Consider the following 26,115-nt stretch of genomic DNA (forward strand, 5'->3'; position numbering starts at 1 on the left):
ATCCAGTGATCATATTCACTGGTATCACTGTAAAGAGTCACAGTCTCTGTGGAAATTTTTACTGTATATATATATATATATATATATATATATATATATATAAAATGCAAGGTGTACACTATTGTCTGAAGCTCAATCACTCACAGATAATCAGATGATTGACACAAGTGATTAAATTCTGGATACACATACCATAGAACTCATCTCTTTCCAAAATGAAGTCTAGTCCTTTGTAGGGGACGGTCACCTGAAAGACTGCCAAAGCCTTCAGAAAGTTCATATTTAAAGTACAGAAGTTCAAAACTTATTTCTCTAAAAAGACATTGAGGTCTCTAAACCTTTGCAAAAACTCAGTATGCGTGCCATTGTTTCACCTACGACTAGCCTTCACTATGACTAGCGGGTTTTGCCATTGAACTGTCCGTTCCTGGGACAAATTTGCAAAGTGGTTTAGCTTCAATGCCCACAGGTACTGTCCAGAATTAGGCATTACCAATATGGCTTGTTACATACAATCCTGGGATATGTGTCTAGTATCAAATACTAATCTTAACGTGGCAGGAGGCAGAAGCGAAGTGTCAATGAGGCAAAAATTTTAGAAGTGACGATACTGGAGTTGATTTAAATTTGCTGCCCGATTGAAAATAATATTGGTCACTCACTATAGAAGCATGAACAGTAGTGCAGTGGTTAGCACAACGCTTTACAGTACTGCGACCCGGGTTCAATTCCCGTCGGCGCTTGGAAGAAGTTTGCACATTTTCCTGCCATGATCTAAAGACCGGCTAGTTGGTAAGTTAATTGGTCATTATAAATTAGGCTAGATTAGGCTAGAATTAAATGGTGGGATTGCTGGGCAGCATGGCTGGAAGGGTTGGGAGGGACTATTCTATGCTGTGGCTAAATAAATAAACAAACAAACAATCTTCATGTGAATAAAAGTTGGTCTGCTTTTATTGTTGGGTGATAACCCATAAAGCAATTTAGGACTGCAGGATGAAAATTTTTCCCAATGTCCAAAAGTGTTTGAAATTGAGCATTTATGAAGATAAGTGCTGAAGCAACTAATGATAAGATTTCCTCATGTATCAGGAAAAGTGCTGTACTATTATTTATTTATTCTTAGTAACTGTTTGATGAGTAAACAAGCCATCTTGGATTTGGTTTTGGGTGTATTTAAAAAATGATAGTAGTGGTGGTGGTGGAGGTCAGATCAGCTCGTTGAGAGAATTAAGATAGGTGCTAAATGCAGTTGTTTCAGCAAGTGAAAAACTACTGTGCAAAGACTTTTCTACTCTTCTGTGTACCCTATGCTGCTTATTTGGCCGAACCCTCTTCGCAGCAGTGTGAGTTATTTTAAATGTAGTTCTTTATTTTTAATGCAGAACTAACGTATTGATTGGTAGTGATATTGCATTCCAAATTATTTGTAAATACTATGCTCCCACGTTAAAGTCCTTGTGTCAGCTATGTCATGACTTTTAGCTGTCAGGATTGCAAAGTAGTAAAGGTTATTTCTTGAAATTCTGCAGTTTAAAGATCCCTACTGTATTGATTGGAAAAGCAGACCTCTATACACCTCAGAGTGAATTGTGTTTGGTGATCTAATCAGAGAATGTCACTTCTCAGAAATTTGTGAAATGTCTTGCAAATAAAAAAGATTTTCTCTCTCTTTCCTTCTAGTTCCACATAAAATAAATGAATAACTATGCAGTTAAGTTTGCCTGGTTCCTAATATCCTACATGACCTTTGACCTCATATTCTGATAAAGGCAACACAATAGCTACGGCATGTCACCAGTGCCAAATGAGTTGTTGTTGCCAAAGCATCAGGTCTGCCCGACTTACTTACTGCCCATTACGCCAATGGCATTTAGGGTAGCAATGAAGGTCTTCCATCTCTGGCAGTGTTCAAAGCTTCCTTCATCATGTCAGTAGCTTTCTCTCCGTTTTCACTAATGCAAGTTCCAGGTGGAGACTCAGGAATACTGTTACACTCAGGTGTAGAAAGATTCTTCATTGCTGTTTCTGTAACAGTTTTGTTTTACCAGTTCAGGGTTGTTAGCCCTGAGCTGAACCTCCAAACCTGGAGGACTGGTGGACCATTCTCCATCTGGCCTCTACTCTTTGATCTATTTGGCACGAGTGGCCCTACCAAGAGCCAAGGCACAAAGCCCTGACTTCAGCAACATTGCTCTCCGGATCACTGAAGCACGCAAGCCTCCAAACTCAACGATAAGGTTGTGGGGAAAGCACCAGGTCTGGCAACAACAATGACCAACAATTACACATAATGCTTGATTTTATTATTATATTATTTTATTTCAAGAGCCTCATCATATCAATTTCTTGAACATTAACTATCTGTTCCCCTTCAGACTCCAGTACTTCCTGAACTTAAATCTTCTACCAATAGATCAACAATAGCATAACAAAAATCTGAACTATATCCTTGGCATCTAATTTAAAATTATTAATTTCTTTGGAATTTGAATAAATTGGGGATCACATGTCAGCAGATGAAATGAATAGTAATAGTTTCTCATTCACTATTAATGTATTTATGAGAAATGCTCATTTTCCTGATACCTGGCCAAGGAGCAACGATATTTGAGAAAAAATATTTCAAAGGTTCATTTATTATCCAAGTATGAATGCAGTATACAAACTCTTGAGCTGCTTCTTCTCCACATAGCCACTAAACCAAGCAAACCAAGGAAAGGCAGTTCAAAGAAAAACAGCAACTCACCACCCGGCACAAAAAAAAAACAAAAACATGATCATCAACCTCCCCCCTCACACTAACGTCACCCTCATGAAATACAAGAACATTGGTTTCCAAACACTCCCGCACAAAAAATTAACGTAAACACAAGAACATTAACACCTAAAATCCCCTTTTCCCGTGCAAAACCATCGCTCCCCCAATACCCCTCCCCCCTCACAAACAGACAATGAGAAAGAATGGTTGACAATACAGACTGAACATAAGACTGAGAAAGACTGATAAAATTCACGATTATAAGGTAGTAATCCTGAATTATACTAAGCAAATTAACTTTGAAAAGGTAATGCAATGCACAATGCACAGGATGCTGACAGTGGCAAATGATGTGAAGCCTGCACAATACATACCCAATGAAGCTCTGCTGTTTTCTTCAACTGGTCTGTGAAAGCCACCAGGAACCTGGCAATTAAAACGGTTTTCAGGAAAAGAACATTAAAATAGCTCACAATGACAGCATTTGGTACATCAGGGACCAATGTCAATGTCGTGGGCTAAAAAGCAGTTAGAAATTGTAAAAACTAATGCTTAAATAAAGTAGGTAAATTGAAGAGAAATTTTAATTTAAAAATAACAGTGGTACTGAAAGCTCAAGGATTTATCTTTAATAACATTCAGACTATCCACATTTCCTTGGGCATTTACTTTAGACAGTAATTGAGGAATTTAAACTGCAATAATATAAGCCTACTGAGAATAATACTGTTTAATCAATGTGTATGCTGAGCATAGAACTCTAGTAATAAGCCTCCAGTCATTATATCAATGATTTATCACAGAATTTCACAAAAATATCCATCATCTAACTATAAACTGCCAATAGGAAGACATAAGACAGATAATACCCATGTCGTTCGAAGACTTTGATAGGTTTTGTTAGATCTTACTAATTAGAGTCAGTTGGTTTATGATTTCTTTAAAATAATTGCTACCATTAACACTATTGATCAAGATAACTCTGATGAGACTCCTAATCCAATACAGATCTACTCTACAGAGGTATAGAATTGTTATCTCAAATCTGTACCACAGAAAAGAGGAAAATAACCATTAGGTAAATTTCCATGCATAAAAGAAAATGTTTCACTAAACTAAAATTTGCAATAAAGTCAATATATATTGAGGCTGAGGTTGAAATGGAAACCTTATCTCATTACTTTTATGTGTGAATCATTATTTTGTACATATAATTTACATAGTTGCTCTATTTTGTTGGGACTTATCAAGCCACATATTAATCATGTGCAGCATAGCGCACTAATTAGAAATGGAGAAGTTAAGGGCTATTATAAATGTTTGAAAATAACCAACAATACTTCCGACTGTAATAGAGATTAATAAATAAATAAATTAATAAATTGGCATCAAGAAGCAGAAAATAACTGAGTTTTGCACTGTAGGTAATTATCCTTAGACACGCCACCTGTTGAAAAATAGGTGCTGAGCCAAAGCAGATGTACATTAAAAAGTAGCCAAAAACTTGGATGATTTGTTTTCTAATAAAGGCTGAAACACTAAGTATGCGGTTGACATACAGCAGAAGCAATGTATTCTGCTGTTGGCTGTGCCAAGCTGATCTGGGGATGATTGTGACACCATCACAGGATATCTCAAATAGGGAAAAAAAAAATCAGTTTTGCAGCAGTGTGCATCCTCACCATGAGCACAAATAAATAAGCAGGTGAGAACCTTTCAAAATTAATCTCCAGTTTTAAAAAAAATAGAATGACCTAAATCAGGTAACGGTTGTGCAGATTGCGTTGATTCTACAAATATTATTATTATTAAATTTATTAATTTTAGTTTAGATTTACAGATTCAAAAGATAACAATGCCTTTACCTCTCCTACACTACAACAGAAAAAGAGTTTGCTGGTATTACCTAGCTTTCTGCACGATAGTCCCCATGATTTCATGTTTCTTTGCATCCTTGATATCTTCATTAACGTCAGTTCCACCAAATATAGCTCCATATGGCACACTACTGTCTGAAGGAATGAGATTTTTGAAATAATTTTAATCCTATGTCTCTGTGTGCTTCTGATCTACTTCACATGTCAGTGAAATACCACAGAGTAAAATAAATGTGCTTCTGTTGCTAAGCCATTGACTTTAAAAATATAATTGAAAGTGAAAGTCAGAAGGGAAAGACGGACAGGAGTAGAAAGGAGAAAGATGTAAATAAAGTAGTAAGGAAAAGATGAAGTAAAAGGAGAATGTTAATGTTCACCCTTACCCTAAAGTTAATCCAGAGGTAGGTACTTGACGACAAGATACAGAGGACTGAACCTTGTTGATTGTGAAGTTTACTTAAGGGTAAAATTGAGCAAGAAAAATGGGAAGAAATGAGCCATACATGGTTCTCTGCATCCAGCACATGGGTACAAAGATTTTTAAAAGATGGGGCAGCAAGTAGAGAAAAATTATAAAAAGGAAAGTGCTATTCTGGGTTACGAATACATAAAGACAAATAAAATACCTAATTAGTACAAGATATTTGCTGAGGGTGGTGTTAGTAGTGGATAGAGTATTGAGCAGCACAGCACAACACAGGCCCTTCATCCCGCAATGATGCCTCAAGCTATATAAATGTATTTCATGGTCAATTAAATTCCTCTGCCCTCTGCAGCCTATATCCCTCCATTTTTCTTAATCTATGTGCCCATCTAAGAGTCTCTTAAATATCTCTCATTGTATCAGCCTCTACCACCACTCCTGGCATCGTGCTCCAGGCTCTGTGTAAAAAAAAATACCTCTGACATCTCCTCTAAACTTCGTCTACTCACCTTAAACACATATCTTTTTGTAATAGGCCATTGCCGTCCTAGAAAAAAAGGTGCTGGCTGTCCACTCTATCTCTGCCTCTCATAACCTTGTACAACTCTGTAAAGTCATCTTTCATCCTCCATCGCTCCAAAGAGACAAGCCCCAGCTCACTCAGCCACTTCTCAGAAGATATGTGCTCTAATCCAGGCTGAACCTTGGTAAATTTGTACGGAAACCTCTCTAAAGCTTCCACATTCTTCCTATAGTGAGGTGACAACACTGATCAAAGTGTGGTCTAATATTATAGAGCTGCAACATCACCTTGCAGGTATTGAACTCAATCCTCCAACTAACAAAGGACAGCACACCATGACCACCCTAACAACTTGCAGGCAACTTTGAAGGATCTGTGGACTTGGACTAAGAATGCTGTCATTAACCTTGTACTCTGCCTTCATGTTCAATCTTCCAAAGTGTATCGCCTTACACTTTTCTGGATTGAATCTGCCCAACTGCATCTTGTTTATATCCTGTTGCAACATATGGCAACTATCTACACAATGCACAATTCTTTCATCCTTTGTGCCATCTTCATATTTACTAATTCATCCTTTATTTCCTAATTCAAGTAATTTATATTAAAAAAAAATCATGAAGAGCAGGGGGCCCAGAACAGAGCCCCGCAGAACACTAGTGGTGACTGACCTCCAGGCAGAATACTCTCCGTCTACCACCAACATCTGCCTTCTGTGGGGAAGCTAATTCCAAATCCATAGAGCCAAGTTTCCATGGATCCTATGCCTCATAACTTTATGGTCAAGCCTACCAGGGGGATCCTTATCAAACACCCAACTAAAATCCATGTACGCTACACTATCTTTATTATTTGTCTTGTCCCCTCCTTGAGAAACTCAGTTAGGCTTGTGAGTCATGACCTGCTATTCACAAAGATATGCTGACTATTCCTATGCTTCTCCAAATGTTCATAAATCCTCTCCAGTAGTTTGCCTACCATTGACATAAGACTCACTGGTCGATAATCTCAGGATTATCCTCATTACCTTTCTTGAAAAATGAAAGAACATTTGCCATCCTTCAATCCTCCACATTATTCCTGTGGCAAGGGATGATGCCACTATATCAATGCCACTATAATCTCTTCTCTCAATTCCCGAAGGAACCTGGATTATATCTCATTCATCCCCAGTGACATCTCTCCCCATGTTTCTCAGAAGCTCTAATGCTGCCTCTTTCTTAACTTTAATATGTTAGCCTGTTTTACACTGGCTTCACATTCATTATGGTCCTTCTCCCTGGCTAACACTGAAGGAAAGTATTCATTAAGGTTCTCTCCTACCACCTCAGCCTTCAGGAATGCTTCCCTTTTTATCCCTGATCCATCCTTCCCTCACTCTAGTCATCCCTGTGTTCCTGTGTGGAACACATTGGGGGGGGGGGGTTCCTTAATTCTATTCTCCAAGTCCTTTCACTGTCCCCTTCTAGCTATCCTTTCTTAAGCTCCTCCCTGGTTATCTTATAATTCTCAAGAGCTCTGCCTAAATTTTGCTGCCTGAACCTTAAGTATGCTTCTTTCTTCCTCCTGACTAGATGTACCAACTCTTTTGTCAACCATGGTTCCTTCCCTCTACCAACCTTACTGTGTTTCAATGGACAAACCTATCCAGAACTCCAGCAAGTCGTCCCTAAAAAACCTCCATATTTCTGCTGTGCATTTCCTTAAGTACATCTCTTCCTAAACTATGCTCCCAGTACCAATGTAATTAGTCCTCCCCAAATTAAATAGCCTGTGGTTTTAGGCAGTTCACTCCTGGGATATAGTTACTGTAGAGATAGATAGTCAATCTATGCTTCTCATAACTTTATACACCTCTAACAAACCTCAGCCTCTGCTTCTCTAGAAAAAACAAACTAAGTTTCTCCAACTATTTCTTATAGCACAGGCCATCCAATCCAGGCAACATCCTGGTAAACTCTTCTGCACCCTCTCCAAAGTCTTTATATTCTTCCTATAATGGAGTGACCAAAAATAAATGTAATACTCTAGATGCAGCCTAAATATACTTGCATAAAGCTGTAACTTCACTTCCTGACTTGAGCTCAATTCCTCAACTAATAAAGGCAAGCATTCTATGTACATTAGAGTGATTACAGATGCTGGAAATCTTGAATAATGTACACATAATGTTGGAGATACTCAGCAAGTCGGGCAGCATCCAAGGAGATGTATAAACAGTCGAGATGCTGTGCCAAGACCCTTTATCAAGTCTCGATGAAAGTTCTCATTAGAAATTTTGACTGTTTATTCCCCTCCATGTATGTTCCCTGACTTGCAGAGTTCTTCCAGCATTTTATGTATGTTACTCAAACAATCCATGTAACTTCTTTACTATCCTATCAACCAATGTGGTCACTTGCAGGGAGCTGTGGACTTGGATACCAAGATCCTTCTGTATATCAAGGGTCTTGCCCTGTCCCTTTTTACATTTAATCTCCCAAAGTGCAACAAAGTGTAACCTCCATCTGCCACTTCTCCACACATATCTGCAACTGACCTATATCCTGCAGTATCCTTCGGCTGTTTCGACACCCTCCATAACACCAGCAATCTCTGTGTCTGCAGTGTACTAAACCATACAGCCATGTCTTCATTCAAGCCAATCATATCACAAACAGTGGAGGTCCCAATATGGATCTCTGTGGAACACCACTCATCATGGACCTCCAGCTTGAAAATGTCCCACCAACCCCACTAGCCTCTGTCTTCTACATGCAAGCTAATTCTGAATCCAAATGGCCAGTTCACCATGGATCCCACGTATCGTAACATTTTACAGAAGATTACCATGAGGGACCTTGTCTACATGAATTTTAGTAAGGTGTTTGACAACATCCAGCTTTACCTTCATCAATCACCTTCGCCATATCCTCAAAAAACTCAATTAAGTTCATAGGACATGATTTGCCCTAGATAAAGTCAAGCTAGCTATCCTGACTTACAATTTGCTCACAAATTCTATCCCAAGCATCTTCTCAAGTAACTTGCCGCCAACTGACAGGTGATTCATCTGTCTATAGTTTCCAGGATTATCTCTCATTCCGCTCTTGAAAATAGAACGATATTAGTTACTAGCCAGTTCTCTAAGATCCTACTTGTGGCTACAGCCTATACAAAGATATTGGTCAAAACCCCATTTTGTGGGAAATCAGGTTCACAGGCTCGGTGCATGGGATAGAAGAGGCTCACTGTCAGTAAATAGGTTAGCAATTTATTACAAGCCAAAACACACACTAATCATTCAGTAAATGCATTTAGATTACACTTACTTATCTAAATTGAGAATCCAAAGTGGCAAGACAAAACAGACACTGAACATACATTTTAGATAAGTATTTGCTACTGTGTGTTTGCCCAGGGCACCTGCACAGCAGTGTACCCCCATTGTCTATCATTTCCACAGCACCTTTATCTACCCAGACAATGAAAAGATACCACATTGTTACCACACACTAGATTTAAACCCTTCCAGCGCTGTGACATTACTGGCTAACAAAACCTAGTGGGAGGGGCCACAATGCTCTGTACATGGGCCAGTCCCCACCTCCCAGCAGGGGACTAGCTTTTGATGAGCAGGTAAGTTACAACACTTACTGCAACAACCCAGCAATCTAATCTCTTGCCTCTCTCAATAACCTGGGGTCTATTCCAAAAGGCAATAGGGATTTACCCACCTTAATATTCTTTAAGAGACCCTACACCACCTCCTTCCTCATTTCAAATTAACCTCAGAAATGAGCACTCTTCACTGTTCTCCCTAGTCTCCATGTCCCTGTCCTTAATAAATACTGATGCAAAGAACAAATGTGGCTAGACTTTGATAAAGGACAGGAAAAGGCTTGAAAGGAATACAAGTGCTGATTTGAACTCACTGGGTGAAGTGATTAGTTCATATATTCTATGCCATTCTTAGAGTCGCAGGTTTAAACAACATAATTTTAAACAACACTCTGACCAAATTGCCAACCTGATCTTGTCCCATTCGTCTCATACCCTTTCAAACCTTTCCTACCGACATACCTCCCCAAATGTCTCTTAATGTTGTAATTGTACTTCTATCATTTCTACTGATGGTTCATTCTCCAATTCCTAAACCCTCTGCATGAAAAACCCCTCAGCTTGCCTTTAGACTTTACCCCCTCAGGTTATATCTATGGCCCCTTGGATTGCCAAACCATGGGAAAAAAGACTGACATTCACCTTATCTATGCCCTTCATGATTTTGCAAGTCTTTACAAGGTCATCCCTTGGTCTCCTCCAGGAGGAAAGACCTAACCTATCCAGAAATTTCTTTTTCATTCAAGCCTTCCAGTCCGAGTAGCATCGTTATAAACCTTTTCTGCACCCTTTCCAGTTTAATGATGTCCTTCCTATAGCTGGGTGACCAAAATTGCACACTGTTCTCCATCTGTTCTCACCAAACCTTGTAAATTCTTTTGCCCACTTTATCAGTTGATCGATCCTGTTATAATCTTAGATAGCCTTCTTTACTATCCACTACTCATGGTGTCATCTGCAAACTGACTGACCATACCAATTATATTCTCATTCGAACTGCTGATACAGGTGGAAAACAACAGTGGACCCAGCAAGGACCCGTGTGGCACACCACTGGTTACAAGACTTCAATCTAGAAAAAGTCTCCCTTTCAGATAACTGGGAGAATTTCTTTGCCAGGAAAATAGACAAATAGTTTGCTTTAATTAGTTATTTAAGACAGTATCATTGTGTTTAATTTAAGTTAGAGAACGATCTTATTACTTTCTTCAGCTTAGATATGTTTAAATGGCATACACTATTAAAAAAACTCACATATTACTCACTCTCAATGAACAAAGATAATAGTAAATTTAGTTATATTAGTCCTGGGTGATCATTAAGAACCCCCATCACGCAGGGCATGCCCTCTTCTCATTGCCTCTATCAAGGAGGAGATACAAGAGCCTGAAGACATACACTAAACATTTTAGGAACAGCTTCCTTCTCTCTGCCATCAGAGGTAATATACCTTTGTTCTCTTTTTGTACAATTAATTTAATTTTTAGAAACATATTTCTTGCAATTTATAGTTCTTTATTATTATGTATTGTAATGCACTGCTGCCACAAAACAACAAATTTCACGGCATGCACCTGTGATATGAAAGCAGAAAGGAGAGGAGAGAACTGACTGTCAATTTTGTTCTGTACAAGAAGCCAGCCTACTTGTGCCTAGAAAGTGTCCTGTACCAGACCATTCCCTCAGCTCCCCTCTCAAAGGCTAATCACTTAAGGAGAAAAGAGTACACATTTACAGTAGGTGGCTCACAATTTGACATCATGAAAATTAGCTCTACTATTTGGAGACAACATCATGCAGTGCACTGCAGGTATATTCTCTAATCACATACTTTTGTACAAGGTCAATCACCAATGCAATTATTTAGTGGATGCTCCCCCAAGTTATCAGATGAAATGGATTCTTGGCCACATGATCTACCTTATCATGGTCTTGCACTTTTTACCTGCACTGCAGCTTTTGGGGTAACATTTACACTTTATTATTATTTTACCTTATTCTAACTCAGTTCAGAGTAATGACTTGATCTGTATAAATAGCACGCAAGACAAGGTTTTCACTGTCTTGCTACGTGTGACAATAATAAACCAATATCGGTAATATGAAAAAACTACCTTCGGATTGATACACTAATAACCGACTGCTCAGGGAATAAGTATTCATTAACCAAAAAGTTTTCATTTAGAATTTTTCCCTCTGGAATTTGTTTGGCAACCTGTACAAAATGTTTTGGCACTACAACACACAGTAAATTCCTGCTGTGGTACTGTTATGTACCCCGTAACTGGGTCACTTACCAGCAAAGATAGAGAGGTCCGTTGAAGTCTGATGGTACTATTTTTAACAGTATTTATTGATAAAAATACACAAAAATAATATCAATGCAAACATACAGATGACATACGTCATCAATACTAAATCTAAAAGCGCGGGTATAATAAGAATCAAGAAGAAATAGCTCTATAGTTGTCTAGGGGATGATGTATTGTCCGAGGGAAATATAAAAGTCACTTTAGTTCATTCAAGCTGTAGGATGCAGCCTTTTTGGTTGGAGAGAAAAACGGAGGTTTAACTTGCCCATTCCTTTTATGATGTCACTTCTTCAAGACGTTGGGAGTTGGTTTCCCCGTTGTTAGCTAAAAGCCGTTCTTCCGTGGTAAAAGCCACCGGTTCCGGGGCAAGTGGAACCGAACGCACGTGGCCTCCTCCCCCACCGGCTACCGCTATTACGGGATTGCTAGCGTTTCTTCTGGTGCGTCTGAGGGGCTGTTCCCACAGACCCTCTTTTATCCTGACTCACAGGGTCTCAGATGTCAATCAGGTTTGGGTGACGCAATCCCTCCCTCAACCAGCCCACTTTGCCTGAGGGCTTCCACGTAGCACAGTATTGTAATACACAAGTTCGTCTCCAAGAGACAATGGCCGTTTCCCGTAGCTTTATATCGCCGGGGGAACAAGACATTCTGCACGTCTCTCTCTCTCTCATTTCCTGGGTCTCCTGACCCAAATCAATAGTGATCTTGCGATTCTCACAAAGGAGGGGGCTACCCTGCACCCTTCGGCCCCTCAGAGCTGTGGTACATTCATAACAGTACAAATTTTAAGTCCCATCTAGCTTTAAGGCCAGTCTGTTTATATTTTATTTGAGCATGGGCTAAAGGAGTTCTCAGCAATCCAGATTTTTGGACACTATTAAAAGCTGATAACAGTGACCCTTATGTGGATAATGTTAGTAATAAATGGAAAAAGCTAACCAACAGTCATTTTCTGGATTATTAAAAATAAGAATGAGATCAAAGTTATTTAGCACAGTCCTTATTTTTCACATCAATTTCCCCCCAATATAGTAACAGCCTCAGGCAAATTTATTCTCCCCATTGTACAATTGAACTGATATTTAAAGATAGTCAACATTTTTCAACCTTTAACTGTTTTCAACCAAATCCTCCTCTCAAAACACTAGAACATCAAAATTTTGAGGAGCACAGATAGGGTGGATTGTGAGAAACAAGCAGTCATAGTAAATTCTTGGTGCAAACAATACAGACGTATTTAAAGAAAGCTAGAGAACATAATAGCAACACACACAAAATGCTGAAGGAACTCAGCAGGCTATGCGGCATCTGGGGAAAAAGAGTAAACAGTTGATGCTTCAGCCTGAGACCCTTCGTCAGGACTGGAAAAGAAGAAGAAAAGTTAAGAGTAAGAAGGTGGGGAAGGGGAGGAAGAAGTACAAGGTGGTAGGTGAAACTGCAGGAGGGGGTGTAGTAAAGATCTGGGAAGTTGATTGGTGAAAGAGATAAAGGGTTGGAGAAGGGGGAATCTGATAAGAGAGGACAGAAGACCACGGAAGAGAGGAGAAGGAGCACCAGAGGGAGGTGATGCTAAGGAGATGAGGTGAGGGGGGGGGGGAAACAGGAATGGGGAATGGTGAAGGGGAAGGAGAAATTACCAGAAGTTTGAGAAGTCAATGCTCATGCCATCAAGTTGGAGGCTACCCAGACAGAATACAAGGTGTTGCCCCTCCAGCCTGAGAGGAGCCTCATCATGGCAGTAAAGGAGGACATGGTCTGACATGTTGGAATGGGAAGTAGAGTTGAAATGTTTGGCTACCAGGAGGGGAGATCCCACTTTTTCTGGTGGATGGAGCGTAGGTGCTCGGTGAAGCGGTCCCCCAATCTACGTCAGGTCTCACCGATGTACAGCAGGCCACACAGGGAGCACCGGATACAGTAGGTGACCCCAAAAGACCCACAGGAAAAGTGTCACCTCACCTGGAAGGACTGTTTGGGGCCTTAAATGGTAGTGAGGAAGGTGGTGTAGGGGCACTTGTTCCACTTGCAAAATAAGTACCGGAGATCAGCGGGGAGGGACAAGTGGAAAAGGGAGCTACGTAGAGAGCAATCCCTATGGAGAGCAGTAAGTGGGGGGGGGGGGGGGGGAGGAGGAGGGAAAGATGTAATTGGTGGTGGGACCCCGTTGGAGATGGTGGGAGTTACGAAGAATTATGTCCTGGACATGGAGGCTAGTGGGGTGGTAGGTGAGGATAAGAGGTGCCCTATCCCTGGTGTGGTGGTGAGAGGATGGTGTGAGGGAAGACGTACAAGAAATTGAAGAGATGTGGGTAAGGGAAGTGTTGATGGTGGAGGAAGGGAAGCCCCTTTCTTTGAAGAAGGAGGACATCTCGTTAGTTATCTGGAAATGAAAAGCCTCATCCTGAAAGCAGATGCGGTGGAGACGGAGGAACTGAGAGAAGCAGATGGCACTTTAGCCATAACAATGAGATGGGAATGGAGGTTTATGTTGCTTAAGCTTGATAACAGACCATTTGGACTTGTTGGGTGAAGTGCTTTGCTTCTGTATCTGCTACTGCCTAATACATTTCTGACCATTCAAAATACAAAAGCAATAGAAAGAAATGGTCTTTGGTTGCCAGCATGGATACAATAGGCAGAAAGATTTTTTTTCTGTGGTGTACAACTCTGTGGCCAAATTAGGGCTTACCATACCTAACAGCAATCTTCCTGCTTTGTAAAGATGAATTATCAGCGCTGCATCAAACTTATCCTCAGAGATTAAGTCTGCAACTTCAGAGGACGATTTAAAATCACCTATGTCTCTCAGTGTACACAGATGGCCGCCCTCCTGTATATAGTCGCTAAAGGAAAGAAAGAGAAAGGAAATGCAAAACTTCATTTCAGTAAATATTAAGACTTTACTCACTAATGCAATGGAAGATTTATTTTTAAATTACTTTAGCTACATTGCAAACAGCAAAGCATTGTTCAGGTAGACAAAATTTCACAGCTCTTCTCCAGAAGAGTCTTTCAGGGTCTTTTAGGTCTAACTCACTATAATCCCAGGAGTAATTTTTTTTTTAAAAAGCACGAGACTAGAAAATGTTGCTGTTTAAAAAGGGAACTATATGTTCTTGTACACAAGTCACTGAAGGTCAGCAGGAAGGTGCTGTAAGCAATTAAGACAGCAAATAGTCCATTGGCTTTCTTGGAAAGGTGATTTAAGTACAGGAGTAAAGAAGTCTTAATGGAGACATCAATAGGGCCTCAGTGACACTGCACTTTTCTATAGTTTTGGTCTCCTTATTTAGAAAGGATACATTTGCCTTAGAAGAAGGGCAATGAACATCCTCTACTCGACTCCAATGCCATCTTCACATTCACCAACAACACTACTGTTGGATAAGTTGTAGGTGGTTATTTCCAGCTACTGTCAGCAGGAGGTACGGAAGTTTTTTTTTTAAGTTCCACACCACCAGTTTCAAGAATAGCTACTTCCCTACAATAATTTGGTTCTTGAACCAACCAGCAAAGTTCTAACCAATATAGTTTAGTAACATTTTGACTACTAAAATGGACTTTTTTTCCTGTGGTCTTTCTTGTAATAAAATTGTGTATAATTTATGTGCAGTTTATGATTTTCCCATGAATGCTGCTTTTATGATGCTATACACCTGTGATGCCGCTGCAAGTAAGCTTTTTATTGCACCACTGAAGACACAAACTTGTGCATATGATAATAAGCTCAACTTTGACCCATTCCAGACAGCAGACTGCATAATCAGAAATGGCCGAGTAGTTTAATTTTGTTTTCCCTAGAATTTGTTAGATCAGAAGAAGCCTCATTGAACTTAACAGGCTAGATGCAGCATGTTTTCCCTGAACCAGGGATCACAGTCTCGGAACAAGGGGGTGGGGAAGGGAGTTCATAGAAATGAAATGAGGAAGTGTTTCTTCATACAGTGGATGGGGAATCTTTGAAATTTTTTACTTAGAAGGCTGTCATAAGACTGAGGAGCAGAATTAAGCCATTCAGCACATTGAGTCTGCTCCGCCAATTGATCCTCCTTCCTATTTAAATTCCACGCCCTCTGAACGTTCTGCCCTTCACTTTCTCCAGACCAATCTCAACCCCATCATTAAAGCCCACGTGGGGTGCTATTGTAGTCTGGCGGACTGGCCTCTATCAGACTGAGTCCTGGTGGCAACTCTCAGATCCCTCCTCTTACTTACCCCTTGAAAAAGACTCCCACTCAGAAGCATCAGACCATTGTTCCCCGCACCATCGCCAACCTCATCATCTCTGGATATCTCCCATCCACTGCCACCAAATTCAAAGTTCTCTTACCCCACACTGCTCGTTTCTACCCACCCACAAGCCTGACTGTCCATGTAGGCCCATTGTTTCAGCCCCACTGAACTCATATCTGTATACCTCAATACCATTTTACCCCCCTTTGTTCACTCCCTTCCAGATTACAGCCAGGGCACTTCACACTCTCTCAATCTTTTCAACCACTTTTTGTTCCCTGGCACTGTTTCCCTCATTTTCACAATGGGTGTCGAGTCTCTATGTGCTTCTGTCTCCTATCAAGAGGGCTTTAAATCTCCCCACCTTTTTTTCTAGACAACAGACCTCACAAGCTCCCCTCCACCACCACCCTCCTGTCTAGTGGAGCTGGTCCTCACACTCAACAATTTCTCTTCTGGCTCCTCCCACTTTCTCTAAACCCAAGATGGAGCTATGGGCCCCAGTGATGCCTGCCTTTTCATCAGCAACATGGCACAGTCCAAACCTTCTCTGGTATCCGTTCCCAACTCCTTCTGTGCTGTTTCCCATGCTGAGCTCATCAATTTTGCCTCCAACTTCCACCCTGCCCTCAAATTTACTTAATTTATTTCTGACACCTCTCTCCCTACAGACTGTCTACCATTATCCTTTATAAATCCACTGACTTTTACAGCTATGTTGACTATATCTCTTCTCACCATGTCGCTTGTAAAAGTTCTCAGTTCCTCCATATCCCCCACATCTGATCTCAGGCTGCTATAAGAATCCTAATCAAGGTCCTGGGCCTGAAATGCTGACTGTTTATTCCTCTGCATAGATGCAGCCTGAACTGCTGAGTTCTTCCAGCATTTTGTGCGAAATTCAAATTAACACCTCAGCCCGATGAACATTCATCGTAACTACGAAATTAGAAACCAAACACATTTTAAATTGCAAATAGGAAGAAGGGAAGAAAGTGAGTATCTGTGGCACAGTAGAGACGAAGAAAAACTTAATGACAGAATAAGGCAGTGATGCCAGCTGAGACACGTACAAGACTAACAAGTCACTGCTTATGTGTTTGGAAATGATGCAAACAGACGGAGTTTAATGAGGGAGAGAGAAGTGAAAAAAAATCTCGGAAACTGTACAATATACCATGTGCTAATTGAATCGGCACGTTTTCTTTCGTTGTATTTTTCTCTATATTTATGAATTATATATATTTATAGTTATTATTCTGTAGATTTGCGTAGTACGTCCACAAAAAAAAACGGATCTCAGGGTGTATATGGTGACATATTTATACTTTGATCATAAAATTTAGTTTGAACTTTGAATTCATCTATGATGAGGTTACTGGTGTGAAGAAAGGCGAAAGGAAGTCAGACTAAGGTGAATTCTGTCCCAGAGGACACCAGCCAACGTTGAAGGACTGGCCCAATGGTTCCACCTTGGAGCTGTGTCGGGCAGCCCGGAGCGCATCGCCCACACTCACCAGATCCTCCGAGCCGTCGTCATGTTGCCAGTCCGGGGACTCAGGCTGGCGAGAAAGAGCAACTTCATTGCAGGCTGTTGGGAGGAGGCAGACAGCCAGCCCCCTCTCACTTTAAAACACCATTAGCGGTCAGCAGGCTCCCGCAGCTGTCGTCTGGGGGGAGGCGCCAGCCTTGTCAATGAACAAACTTGGGGGTGAGGGGGACCCCCAGAACAGCCCCAACTACCGCCCGGGAGGAACCAGCGATCCCGGCCGGCAACTAGATTGGCAGCCGGCTTGACCAATGGCAAACTGCATTACGTACGGTTGCAGGGGCGTGTCAGTCTTCCTCCACCCGTTCCGCGGGCTCCGGCCAATGGGCGCGGTGCGAAGGCGGGCCTTGGTTACGGTTGCCGAGGTCAGGGGGCATGAGGCCAGGCCTGGACCGCCGGTCAGGCGGGTTTGGGTTAAAGGGAGGTGGCTTGGAGGGATGAGGATCTATCTTTAACTCGCTCAGTTACTCAGCGCTTTCTGCTCGGGAAGATCGGGCTACCTTTCCCCCTGAAGGAGTAGGGAGAGAAAGTTTTTTTTGAACAAAATGATGGAAAGCCAGACTGAGGAGAGGACTCCGCTGCTCCCGGAGAGACGGACGGTTTCTGCCTTCCACGGCCGGCGGCTGGCCTGCGGTGCCGTGCTGGTGACGGAGTGCTTGGAGCGAATGGCATTTTACGGTATCACAAGTGGCCTGGTGCTTTTCCTCAACAGCGAGCCCTACAACTGGCTAGGGGCCCAGTCGAGTCAGACTCTGCTGATCTTCATGGGCATCAGTTACTTCGTGTCCCCTTTCGGAGGGTGGCTGGCGGATGCCTGGCTGGGAAGGTTCCCCACCATCCTCCTGAGCATGCTCCTCTACCTGATTGGAATGATGTTGTTCCCTTTTATTTCATGTGATCGAACTCAACGTTACCTTTGTGGAGAAATGGAGTACTATCCCATCTTGGACCCCAAGTGCATCAATAACAGCTCCAGTGCTTGCATTTTTCACCGTGATAGTTACTGCCGACCGGCTATCTACGTGGGGCTGGTCTTAGTCGCACTTGGTGTGGGATCTGTGAAGGCAAATATAACTCCATTTGGAGCAGATCAGGTACAGTGTACTTGTCTGAAAGTTTTCGAATAAAATTACTCCAGCAGGAGTGCGAAATGATGGTATCGTTTTCATTTCTGCATTGTTACACGTTTAAAAAAAACCACGTCGCCGTTGTGCAAGTGTCAAATTAAAACTATAACAAGTTCTTTCTAACTCTTTGCTAGTAGCAAGTTTTGGAGTAGTTTCCCCATCAGCATCACTTAGTTATTTAAGAAAGTTATTCCGTCATGAGCAATAAACTTGAATATTAATAACAAAAGGTTGAAAAAGCTATCAGTGCACATATATCAGGTAGCAAATATATAGAGGAGGAAAATAAGAATTAATTTTTCAGATCACAGTCCCTTCATCAGAAAAGTTTTTGACTTTGTAAATCAACTGGAATGTAGTTCTCCCTCCCCCATTTGGCAATGCTTTTTATATTGGTTCAAAGTAAGGGCAGCGTGGAATCTTGTGGTGTCACATGCTAAACTTGATATACATAGACATGTGAGTTTTATAGCCCATAGTTTACAGACAGTTTTTCGTGAAGGTTGCACTTAGTAAGAAAATAAGAACATTAGTGTGTTATAACATCCTTAAATGTGCTGACCTATCAGGCTGATACTGCAATTTGAATTGTAGGCAATGATTTGGGTAACAAGTATTATGCACAGCCACTTCATTTCGAGTTCATGGTTTGATTACTCCTTTCCAGGAACATTACTAAATATATTTTATAAATGATGTTTAAATGCATCTTTAAATTACCATTTTAAAAAAAAGCCAACCAGTTATGATGTAATTCTATACATTACTTCACCCAATCAGGTTCCTCAAACTTTCCTTATAGACACCATTATAGACAGCTATATAATGTTGTGACACCAGAATAACATGACAGGTATTAAGATTACATTTTAGTAACAACTTTATGCTGCACATTTCATACACTTAAGATGCAGGCTCAAAGTGCTTTATGTAGATTGTGAAGATATCGATTTAGTTATAAAAATAGAAAACAAAATTAAAAATCATAAGTAAAGACAAACCGATAACATGTAATCAAATATACCAAATTATATAAATTTAGTCAACATCAACAGGTATAAAGTAATTCTATAAGTAGGCCAAACTTTAAAAAATCTCCATCGCGACCCTTCAGCATGTCTCTTTTCCATAGATGCTGCCTGGCCTACTGAGTTCCTCCAGTATTTTGTGTGTGTGTGTTGCTTTGGATTTTCAGCATCTGCAGATTTTCTCATGTTTGTAACACTGCTATCACTAGTACTAATACTGAAAAGTCTCTTCGAGGTTTGCCTACCCTGAACACGTTTAAACCTTCAGTCTTGATGAAGGGTCTTAGCCTGAAATGTCAAATGTCTTTTCCATAGATGCTACCTGGCCTACTGAGTTCCTCCAGCAGTTTGTGTGTGTTGCTTTGGATTACCAGTATCTGCTAATTTTCTCATGTTTGATGTACTGTACAAAGCTTACTTGGACTTGCCCTATGGAATGTATTTCCTTTTTCCTATCCTTCTTTCCTTGTCCCATTTTTTGCAAGTTAAAAGTTAACGTGTTCTCTCTTGCATAGTCCTGACAATAGATTATTTCTCTTTCAACAGTTGTTGGCTAGCTGCTGTGTGTTACGAGTAATCTCTTTTTCATTTAGCATCTAAGGAGCTGCTTTCAATCTAATATTAGCACTAGAGTTTGCGGTGGTACAAGTAGTTCAGAGCCCAAGTTTGTGTTTTCCAACTTTTGGAAACAATTGTTCTGACAAAGGATCTGAAATGTTTGATTTCAGAGATACTGTCTACAAATGCTTCCTTGCCTGATTATTTTTAGCATGTTCTGTTTTGATTTCAGATTGCCAATATGTGCAATAGTTTGAAATTCTGTGGTCTTGTGACTGTCATATGTCAAACCTCATCATGTGATCAACTTTTTTTTTATCATGTATTGAACTTTCAATGCAGGGCAGTAAAATGGATTTGCTTGTGAAATAAGAAAAACCTCAGTTTACTATACTGCAAATGCATTTATCTATATTGTGTATTTTAGAATAAACACAGCTGGATGAATTGTTTGTATTAATCTTGATTTTTTTAAAGCAGAACCTGGTGAAGTATGATAACAGAGCGAATCAGTGAGGATTAAGTAACTGATTAAATAGTGAATTCTTACTGTTTCAAGAAAGATAGTATTTAGAGTAACTGAATTAGCAAGCAGCTGCAAAAGAGGTACTGGGTTTTGACTCAGGAATACAAGTCCCTTAAATGAATATGAGAAAGGGAAAACAGGTTTGATCTGAAGATGATCCCCATAGCAACCAGGACTTTGGAGGAACCGAAGGTGTGTTTTAGTAATGAGACCATGTGCATTTTACTAAAGACAAAGAGATGGTGATGTCTGAAATTATTAGTAATATTGCCTCTTGTCTTCAGTTGATTTCCCGGTGATGATTTTTCCATATGTTGTTCAGGTTGTTTTCTGTCTTTGTACGATAGGATAGTGTGTGGACTGTAGAGATAATCTGAAAAGGCCCCCCTCTCTCTCTCCAAGGTAGCTGAAGGACTTAATAGTGAATAACTTTCTGCTGAATCTGAGAATCCATGGGTGATTCATTTAGTGCTCAGAACTAATCATGTGCATACAACATGATTCACTAGCTAGGAGTGAAGCTTTAGGGTCTTGAGCCTCCTGGTCCTCTTGTATTCTATGTAACTGTGTCCAAGGGTATCTTTACTATTTGCCATATTGCTGTCAAGGCATTTGATTCTGGTGTTGTACCTCTTGATATTCTGTGGCCTTGCTCTCTGTGTTTCAGACACTACTCAAATAGTAGCATGGTTAAGAGTCAAGAGGTTGCACTCTAAAGATTTGAGTACATAATTTAGATTACTACTTCTATAATTGAAGGAGTGCTTCACAGTTGGCACTGAAATACTCTAGATGAGATATCAGGTAACTGCTATGTTAGTGGATGTAAATATTCTTGTGGCTCTCTGAGAGCATAACACAAGTGTGATTTTTTTTTTGTTCCCAAGTTTAAATTACAAAACATAGAATATCTGATTATTTCCAAACTTGTTCTCTGATGAGATTTCATCACGTTTATTTTCTACTTTGAAATATCTGAAAACATTTTAAAATGTTTAATTGGCTTCAATACTTGGATGTCATTGTTGGGTACTAAGTTCTTTTTTGTTAATTGATATAGTTTTAAGTGAAAAGAATAGGAAATAAATAAGTAAACTCTAAAATATTGTTTGAATTTTCTTTTTTTTTTGCTCTGGTGGAGGGAGAAAATAATGTTCTAGTCATTTACGTGGAACACTCTTCTGGTCTGGGATATCTTGGTCTTCCTGTCACAATTTGAGCAAAGTGGAACTCCTGTTTCCCATTGGCAAAAGTTTTTTCCCTTTTTTTCCCCATACTTGTTCTCTTTCACATGCATTATGTTACTCTGTTCTGAGGGGTGGGGGGACCGAGCCATTACTCGCTACTTGATTGCCATTTTGCACTCCATGGTTTCCTTGTAGATATAACAATGAATATACTTTCAAATGCCTTGGAGAACGACATTTGATTTGCGTTTTGTTTTTCTAGAGGCATTAAAATTCTTTATAGTTGATGAAATAGCTTTTGGAGGATAGTCACTGCTGTGATACAAGAAACATCAAGTTTGCATGTGCATTGTAAATGTAATAAAATTGACAAACAGCTCATTTGATTTACAAGTTTGAATATTACCATTCAATATCTTGGATCTGTCCTAAAAGAGAGAGAACAGTTAATTTTATTGTGTCATTGAAAATGATGATGCAGCATTCAATTTAAATCAGTATGGTACTCCCAGCCTGGATTACCCATATGTCTTTAACTCTAATAAAGATTAGTTTCTGACTCCAGTACAGTGCAGTTACAATGAATGTTAAGCCATTAAGTTTAAGGAAGTCAAGATTGTATTTCAATAAGGCAACTGTGTCATATATTCATCTGATTCTAATATAATTTTATGCATTTTCTTACATTGACAGATGAAAGATCGTATGTCAATTATTTTGTGACTAAATTACGTGACTGAATGGAGTTTGGGAAGATAGTATATCTAAATCTTTTTTTTCCTGTTTTAGGTGAAAGATAGAGGCTCTGAGGCCACACGTCGATTTTTCAACTGGTTCTATTGGTCAATTAATCTGGGTGCTATCGTCTCACTGGCTGGCATTTCATATATTCAACAGAATTGTAGCTTTCTCCTTGGATACATCATACCGACTGTTTGCATGGGTATCTCTTTCTTGGTTTTTGTATTTGGCAAATCAGTTTTTGTCTCAAAGCCACCGGATGGTAGCTCCTTTACAGACTTATTTAAAATTCTTTTTTACTCATGCTTTTCAAGAAAGCTGAATAATGAAGAAAATAGCAGGTAAAAGTTATTTGCTTTTTTTTTGCCTATTCTTATCTATTAAAGATACAGTGGTCAGTGTTCCCTCAAATTTGTAATGACCAGTGTGCGCAAAAATCATGGGCTGGGCAACTTTTTGTTCAGTAATGACAACATGTACATACTGAATAGTTTCTTCAATAAAAACAGCATCAATAAGCCAGGTCTAAAATCTGCAGACAAGTATTTGCAAACTTCGCTTTGTCAGTACCGTCCACCTCGGAAACTGGAAAAGGAAATGTGATTGTGTACGATCATAAACTATACTTAACGTGCTGACGAGATAGAGGGCGACAACCTTTTGTGTGCAGCTTAATTTCCTTTGTACTCTAGTTGCGAAAGATGTAGGCATGCACACACCTTAGAGCAAACCTTGATAGTGGTAATAGCGGAATCAGTTTTGTTTTAGTTGAATCCCATATGACTGTTTTATGGGTAGCAGACATTTGCCTTTATAGTAATTCCCAAATTACTACAAAAAATTTGCACTCATACAGTATGTGTGTGAATGTGTGTAGAATGGGAATAAATCAATAAATAACTTGAATTCTCTCAGTGAATATGCAGATAGTGGCTTCATGGTATGGACTGTTATCTAGCAAGTGCAACCCCCACCCTCAGTACAGGAGTCACAGATGATTGAATTGTTTTACTATTTTTAACTTGCAGTTTTAAAAAAATTATTAGATTGCTATTTGGGATGTCTCATAAGGCTAAACTTTTGCATATGCAATTTTGTTAATTATAGTTGTGAAGATTGCAGTTAATGTAGCATTTTTTGATTAACAATTATTGTATTTGGAAGTGCAGTGCTTCTTAGAAGGATAATTTTGTGCAGGTTTCAGGAATTCTATTTGTATTACTCTATTTGGATAATGGTATAAAGCTTTCAAATTCTATCTTTTCATGTTGCAACTGTTAAGCAAATAGCGTAAAGGAGATCCTGACAGTTTTGAAGAACTTGCAGTTTAGTTCTAATATTTTTCATAAACAAGTTAATGGAGTTTTTTTTAGGATTGTGATCTTGTCTTGAGTTTGCGGTGGTATATAATGTAGTATGGAGCGACTAGTATTTCTGAAAAGTGTTTTTGAAGCATTTTCTATGATTTCAGAAGATTGCCCCTTATTTAACATTATCTAAAGATTAGCATGTTTTATTTATAATTTTTAAAAAATAAATGAATTGTGAATCATTTTACTTACAGCCAGAACAACGGGATCTACCCATCAACTGTTAAACCAGGTTGTCTGGATCTGGCCAAGATTGTATATGGTGGTGAATTTCAAGATAACAAAGTGGAGGATGTGAAGACCTTTGTCAAAATAATCCCAGTGTTCTTAGCACTCATTCCTTACTGGATGGTTTACTTTCAGGTTTGATGTCGTATGTTATTTATGTACAAAATACTGGATCCTTTATTTGTTTTGAAGTTAAATTATGCAGAAATAGTGAGCAGTCTTTTGTATTAAATGCAAATAAGTAATAAATGCTTTTAATAGCTTCTGTATTTGCTGGATGACACTGTATCTATTTTAAATTTTATTTGTATTTTTAGATGCAAACTACATATGTTCTACAGAGCTTGCACCTTCGGATTCCAACATTTTCTGCTGAGTATAATAGCAGCAACATTATCAATTCATTTGCAAGCTGCAAACATCATATGGTAAGATACCATTTGCACTACTTGTCTAATACTGTTTGAAAGAATATGAAAGGAGTTGGAGGGAAATTCACGGTTTCTTAAGAGTGTTTTGCTGAGTATCCAATTGAAATAACTACTTCCTTGCATTGTTCAAACAGGTGATGATTTAAGAAACTCAATGCTTAATGTAGGGGATTAGCCACCTTGCTTAACAAAATAATTTTGTAGTCCAGTTGAATTTTTAAATTCAACCCTTGATATACATTTAAAACTTAATGGTAATGCGTATGATGTATAAAAGGTCATTTGTGCTGTTTCATATGTTACATCTTTAACAACTCAAGTTTTAATGTTCTGTGCTCATTGTGCTTCCACAAACATAAACTTTGAAAGAAGTGGGTCCATGGAATAAGTTGGAATTTGTTTCACAGTGATTGTGCCTTCAGAACATGTAGCGTTTGTGAATAATTGAGATCAAAATTGCTTCCCATTTAGTTGAGTTTAAAGGAATTATTTATGAAAACTCTGACTTTCTGCAAAGTATGATATGAATGGAGAGATTATTTTAATTTCTCCTGTCTTTCATTTCTTGAAAACCTATCGTGAAGCCACAAAAGCATTGTGAATTTATTCTAATCTTTCATGAGAATTCAGTTTACACTAGTTTCACTTAAGTAAAATGCAGGTTATGTAGAAGTACTATTGCTACTTTCTCTTCCCCTTCCCCTGGATGGAACTATTGTATACTTCCTCAGTAGTCTTTGTGAAAAACAATTGTACATTTTACTAAATCGAAAGTGCAAAGCTAAATGTTAAGCTGATGTCATCCATGTTGCCATAATATTATTTGTAAGTGCATTTGGATTTGAGAAGCTTTGAATGTAGCTGTTTGTGAAAATACATTTGTTTTCATTTTAAAGGTCCAATTTAATAGAAACATAGAAAACCTACAGCACAATACAGGCCCTTCAGCCCACAAAGCTGTGCCAAACGTGTCCTTGCCTTAGAAATTGCCTAAGGTGACCCATAGCCCTCTATTTTTCTAAGCTCGATGTACCTATCCAGGAGTCTCTTCAAAGAACTTATTGTATCCACCTCCACCACCATTGCTGGCAGCCCATTCCACATGCTCACCACTCTGAGTTTTTTTTTTTAAAAACAAACAAACTTACTCCTGACATCTCCTCTGTACCTACTTACAAGCACCTTAGAACTGTGTCCTCCAGTGCTAGTCATTTCAGCCCTGGGGAAAAAGCCTCTGACTATTCACATGATCAATGCCTCTCATCATCTTATACACCTCCTATCACATCACCTCTCATCCTCCCTCGCTTCAAGGAGAAAAGGCCGAGTTCACTCAACCTATTCTCATAAAGTATGCTCACCAATCCAGACAACATCCTTGTAAATCTCTTGTACACCCTTTCTATGGCTTCCCCATCCTTCCTGTAGTGAGGCGACCAGAATTGAGCATAGTAGTCAAAGTGGGGTCTGATCAGAGTCCTATATAGCTGCAACATTACCTCTCTGTTTCTAAACTCAATCCCACAACTGATGAAGGCCAATGCACTGTATGCCTTCTTAACCACAGAGTCAACCTGCTTAGCACCTTTACGTGTCCTATGGACTCGGATCCCAAGATCCCTCTGATCCTCCACGCT

General features: G+C 39.6%; 2 protein-coding genes across 5 annotated transcripts in view; one reads left to right on the plus strand and one right to left on the minus strand.

The window, feature by feature from the left end:
* The window catches only part of glt1d1 (glycosyltransferase 1 domain containing 1), a 72,138-nt gene extending 54,627 nt beyond the window's left edge, over positions 1-17,511 (minus strand). For all 3 annotated transcript variants that reach the window (XR_009515438.1, XM_059988230.1, XM_059988231.1), the window contains exons 1-4: positions 17,251-17,511; positions 14,195-14,343; positions 4,668-4,773; positions 3,136-3,187 (exon numbers count right to left, since the gene is read on the minus strand). Coding sequence is in view for 2 of the 3 variants with exons in the window: in XM_059988230.1 (XP_059844213.1) it covers positions 3,136-3,187; positions 4,668-4,773; positions 14,195-14,343; positions 17,251-17,318 (375 nt within the window). In the remaining variant the exon portion in view is untranslated. The remainder of the gene's footprint in view (positions 1-3,135; positions 3,188-4,667; positions 4,774-14,194; positions 14,344-17,250) is intronic.
* Positions 17,512-17,657: 146 nt separating this feature from the next.
* The window catches only part of slc15a4 (solute carrier family 15 member 4), an 85,114-nt gene continuing 76,656 nt past the window's right edge, over positions 17,658-26,115 (plus strand). For both annotated transcript variants that reach the window (XM_059988232.1, XM_059988233.1), the window contains exons 1-4: positions 17,658-18,376; positions 22,498-22,790; positions 24,014-24,182; positions 24,365-24,475. In XM_059988232.1, coding sequence (XP_059844215.1) covers positions 17,828-18,376; positions 22,498-22,790; positions 24,014-24,182; positions 24,365-24,475 — 1,122 coding nt within the window. In that variant the 5' untranslated portion in view covers positions 17,658-17,827. The remainder of the gene's footprint in view (positions 18,377-22,497; positions 22,791-24,013; positions 24,183-24,364; positions 24,476-26,115) is intronic.

This window comes from Hypanus sabinus, chromosome 13, assembly GCF_030144855.1.
Source record: "Hypanus sabinus isolate sHypSab1 chromosome 13, sHypSab1.hap1, whole genome shotgun sequence".
NCBI lineage: Eukaryota > Metazoa > Chordata > Chondrichthyes > Myliobatiformes > Dasyatidae > Hypanus > Hypanus sabinus.